This window comes from Rhinopithecus bieti, unplaced genomic scaffold, assembly GCF_001698545.2.
Source record: "Rhinopithecus bieti isolate Rb0 unplaced genomic scaffold, ASM169854v2 scaffold_17429, whole genome shotgun sequence".
NCBI classification, from domain to species: domain Eukaryota; kingdom Metazoa; phylum Chordata; class Mammalia; order Primates; family Cercopithecidae; genus Rhinopithecus; species Rhinopithecus bieti.
In genome coordinates this window covers 769444-774574 of record NW_016808905.1, presented here as the reverse complement: position 1 = coordinate 774574, position 5131 = coordinate 769444, and the positions used below count along the sequence as shown (strand labels likewise).

The 5131-nt window shown below is 46.2% G+C and overlaps 1 protein-coding gene across 1 annotated transcript in view; it reads left to right on the top strand.

The window, feature by feature from the left end:
* Positions 1-2776: 2776 nt before the first annotated feature.
* CMTM6 (CKLF like MARVEL transmembrane domain containing 6) overlaps positions 2777-5131 on the top strand; it is a 29309-nt gene continuing 26954 nt past the window's right edge. The window contains exon 1 of the mRNA XM_017887685.1: positions 2777-3382. Within this exon, the coding sequence (XP_017743174.1) occupies positions 3245-3382 (138 nt within the window). The 5' untranslated portion in view covers positions 2777-3244. The remainder of the gene's footprint in view (positions 3383-5131) is intronic.

The following is a 5131-nucleotide window of genomic DNA, read 5'->3' as shown; positions in this document are numbered from 1 at the left end:
TGGTCTCGATCTCCTGACCTTGTGATCCACCCGCCTCGGCCTCCCAAAGTGCTGGGATTACAGGCGTGAGCCACCGCGCCCGGCTGAATATTCTTTAAAACCTAAATTTAATGTATCTTCCTTTCTTCTTTTTGTTGTATTTTTTCACCATAAATAAGATTTCTCATTTCAACATAGTGAGTCCCACCATTTGACTATTCAGTTGTTTTCTTTTTTTGTTTTTTTGAGACGGAGTCTTGCTCTGTCGCCCAGGCTGGAGTGCGGTGGCCGGATCTCGGCTCACTGCAAGCTCCGCCTCCCGGGTTTACACCATTCTCCTGCCTCAGCCTCCCGAGTAGCTGGGACTACAGGCGCCCGCCACCTCGCCCGGCTAGTTTTTTTTTTTGCATTTTTTAGTAGAGATGGGGTTTCACCGTGTTAGCCAGGATGGTCTCGATCTCCTGACCTCGTGATCCACCCGTCTCGGCCTCCCAAAGTGCTGGGATTACAGGCTTGAGCCACCACGCCCGGCCTATTCAGTTGTTTTATTCATTAATGAGGGTGACAGTTTTCTGTGTGAATATGCCCATCAAAGGAGTTTCCTATACAAGTATTTGCTCATGAAGCACTAACATTTTTATTTGGTCTTTCAATTTATGAAGAAAACTTAAGGGATGCCCATTTCTTTACCTGGGTGAAATATTAGTCTCTAAATCCTGGACACCCCCAAATCATTCAGAGCAAAGAAAATATGGCACGTCTACTGTCTACTACACAATGGCTTTCACTTTTATCACATTATAAAACAGTGTTTCTCTATGTGGATGGATTTGTTCCCAGATTCACAAGAAGAGCATGTTACAAAAGTATATTCCCAAGGCCCATCCACATTCAGAATCTTTGGGGCTAGATCTCCAAGAATCTTCATTTTAAATTAACATCACAGATGATTCTTTGCCATCTTGGAGTTTATGAATCACAGGCTAAATTCATGTCTTCTTCTAAAAATGCAAAGAGAAGCAGAGACCCCTAGAGAATTGCGTAAGCGTGCCCTAAACGAACCAAGAGGGTTGACGAAGTCTGTTCATCTTCTCTCTTGTCTCAAAGTATCCTTGTTTCTTTGTAACTTTCCCCCAATACTTTATTCTGAAAATCTTTAAATATACAGAAATGCTGAAATAATTGTACAGTGCATACCCATATACTTCACCTAGATACTACCATTAATATGTTACTGCAGTTGCTTTATCAAAAATCTTTGTTTTTTGTTTGCGTTTTTTTTTTTTTGAGACGGAGTCTCACTCTGTTGTCCAGGCTGGAGTGCAGTGGTGCGATCTCGGCTCACTGCAACCTCCACCTCCTGGGTTTGAGCGATTCTCCTGCCTCAGCCTTCTGAGTAGCTGGGATTACAGGCACATGCCACCATGCCCGGCTAATTTTTGTGTTTTTAGTAGAGACAGGGTTTCACCATGTTGGTCAGTCTGGTTTTGAACCCCTGACTTCAGGTGATCCACCTGCCTTGGCCTCCCAAATTGCTGGGATTACAGGTGTGAGTCACTGTGCCTGGCCTATCACAAATCTTTTATCCATCTCTCTATTCATCAACTCATCTTAATTTTGGATGAATTTCAAAGGAAATTTTAGACATCAGTAGTGTCCAATTTGGGGTGATAGTGACTTGAAGAATAACGGGACAATGAATCCTTGTAGCCCTGGTGAAAATACCCTTCTTTTGTTGGACAGAATTGGTGGCATCTTGGCCTTGAGAGGACATTCAGAATGCATGTAATCAAAGACAGAAGGGTAGTTCTGGCTGGTTCAAGGTGGCCCCTGTGGGGCAGTATCTACTTGTCTCTATTCATTTGAATGGGAGCTTTCCTTTGTTACTGGAAGAAGAAAGGGAGGTTTGGGGCCACGGAGAAGATGTAGCAGCTGATGGCAGCAGAAACCCTTCTCTCTTCCGTAGGTTTTGAGACTCCAATGGAGAGATGAGTTAGAAGCTGACGTTTTCTGGGTTTAGCAGCAAGGTTTCGAGTCAGACTGCTTAGGCCTGCATTCCAGCTGCTCCTGGCTGTTTGTCCTTGGATATGATTTCAGCCTCTTGGCCTCAGTTTTCTCATTTGAGAATGAAGGTAACCGACTTTATACTGTTGAACCTACTTTGTATTGTTGTGAAGATACTGTAACTCATCAACTTCAGTTGCTAAAATATAATTGCATTCCTTGACAAGTTCATACAAAATTAACATATGTGACTGTAGCAGTTGGTGACCAAGAAAGAGACAAAGGAAATGATTTTGAAAAGTGAGCCTAAATGGAATTTGGGGAGATGCGGGAGGAAGCCATTCTGAAAGTCCTTACAGACAACTCATTGTACTTAAAATGAAATCCGAATTCTTCTCTTGGTCTGCAAGGCCTCCACATTATCTGGCCTTTGCCTACATCTCCAACATCTCCTTTCCTCCTGTACTTATCCCTAGGGACACAGGCCTTTGGGCTTCAGATTGAGCCAAACTTATTTGGTCCTCGGGACATTTGCACTTGCATGAAAGGGTCTCCCCAGAACTTTTCAAGCCTGGCTTCTCATACTTTGAGTCTCATTCAACTCAAAGATCATGGTCCTCAGAGAGGCCTTTCCTGACCACTCAGTTTAGTAGTGGCCATTTAAGTTGAGCACCCAATTCTCCATCCTTTTCTCCTTCTCCTTCCTCTTCTCCTCCTCCTCCTCCTTCTTATTTTAACTAAATTTACCAAGCCACCAGAGGCGCTGAATCCTTTATTTTCGTGTCATATTTTCACATCACACTATTTTCACGTCACTTATCACTATCTGAAATTACTATTCATCTGTTTTCTTGTTTATTGTCTGTCTCTGTTACGAGGGATCCTGTGATTTTGCGTGGTACTTGGCTGTCACCCAAGCACCTAGAACGGGGTTCACTACACACTGAGAGTACGCAAAAATACTAAGTGAATGAACGAATGTCAGGATGAAAGATGGAGGGAGGTGAGAAACCCATCAAAGGCTCACAGAAAGAACTCAATCCTTGGATGAAAATAGGAAGAATCCCAAGAGCTAACAGGCAAGCTTGCTGAGACAGGGCACCCGGCGGGCCGAGGGCGGGGGCGGGAAGGGGCGGAGTCGGGCGGAAGAAGGGGAAGAGGCCCAGGAAGTGACGGCCGCCTCCCCGCTACTGGGGACTTCTGGAGTCCGAGAAGTCAGCGGCCCGGTTGCTGCGGCCGCCGTGCTCACCGGCCCGAGGCGATGGAGAACGGAGCGGTGTACAGCCCCACTACGGAGGAGGACCCGGGCCCCGCCAGAGGCCCCCGGAGCGGCCTCGCTGCCTACTTCTTCCTGGATCGGCTCCCGTGGCACCGGCGCGTTCTCAAGGGCTTGCAGCTGGTGAGTCCGCGGTCAGGGAGGGCGAGCCCAGGCCGGGGAGCGGGGTCTGGCCCGGGCTTGGGAGGCCGCCGAGCTGCTTCGTTTCAGCTTGGTTGTTCAGTAAGAGGCGGTTTCCGCACCTCTAGTTCCTTTCCTCTCCGCCTGGGGAAGGGGGCGTTACCCTCCGCCCTTCCGCCGGGCGGCCCCCAGTCCCGCGGCTCTCCCCATCGGGATCCCACGACCTGGGGCCACCCAGTATTAGGCGGGCTCAGGAAATGCGTCGGAGACCCAAGTCAGCCACTTCAGCATCTTTCACCCATCCTCTGTAGCGACTTTCCTCTCTTCTCCCCGCTGCTACTCTGCATTATCGCCCACAGTGCCTGTATTTAGACCGTGAAGCGCTTTGTGTTTATCTTTCTCTAGCTCTTGCGGTTTTCCTGCGGCGAGCCCATGGGGGCAGCTTAACTTGCTGGACAAAGTCCTGCGATACCACGCGTGGCATTGAGATGTGTGTGTGTGTCCAGTAAATTGTCTTCTAAAAGTTTTATATTGATTGGAAAATAATTTCAAAATTGAGCAATAGGGATTCTCAGTGGAAAGTCAAAAGGACAGCTTTTTGTGAGTATGTGCGGACAGCAGAACTAGGACATGGTATGCATCTTTCCGTTTTATTGAGTTTATTTTAAGCAGTTAAAGTACCATAAACCTATTAGTGAAAACATCAAAGCATCTTTGGGATTTAAATTATTCACTTTACAGTCGTGTTGAGCTCCTATGTACTATTTCAACCACTGATGAGCAACATTTTCTGCAATAGAACCAGTTTAGGAAAAATCCGAATGCTTACAATGTTTATGAGTTTTGTTTCGTCTTGCTTTGTTTTGTTTTTTAACCATTCTAAGTAAAAATTAGCTCTTTGGTTTCCTTGGAAATAAATTCTTACAACTCAAATGACCAGAAGTTAAATTCTTAGAACTCAGGTGACCTACTTTTATTGAATAGAAAAACAGAAGTCGGAAAATCGGCTGCTCAGCGATCAAAATGATCACATCTGCTGATGACTGGGAAATCATTTGAAAGCAAGGGATAATGCGGCCTATGGAACCCAGTAGGAGCTGGCCTTATCTTTCTCTCCAGTCTCCCTGTAGGTAGTTCCACACTGGCCACCTTTAATTTATTACGAGGCATCAGGGGCTCCTCCCTGCCACTGTTCCTTTGCATAAGCTGTTCCTGCTACCTTCTTCCTTCTGCTCTTCTCTGGTCAGCTGTCACATGATTTTTAGGTATTAGCTGTATTTCTCTGCATTAAAGCTAAAATTTTCTACGTGAATAGAACTCTTTAGAACAGAAAAGAATATTCATCTGAAACTTTTTTTTTTTGATACGGAGTCTTGCTCTGTCGCCCAGGCTAGAGTGCAGTGGCGCGATCTCGGCTCACCGAAACCGCCTCCCCGGTTCAAGCAGTTTTCGTGCCGGGTAGATGGGACTACAGGCACGCACCCCCATGCCCGGCTGATTTTTTTTTTTTTTTTCCTGTATTTTTCATGGTGACGGGGTTGATCAGGCTGGTCTCAAACTCCTGACTTAAGGTGATTTTCGCTCCCCGGCCCTCCCAAAGTGCTCGGATTACAGGCGTAAGCCACTGCGCCCAGCCCATCTGAAGCATTCTTGCTGCTCAAAAAAATCATCTGTATTGGTTTGCTGCCCACAAAATCTCCTGTTTTCACTTGCCTTTATTTTTTTTCTTTCTAATAAAAAGTGGCAAAGCTA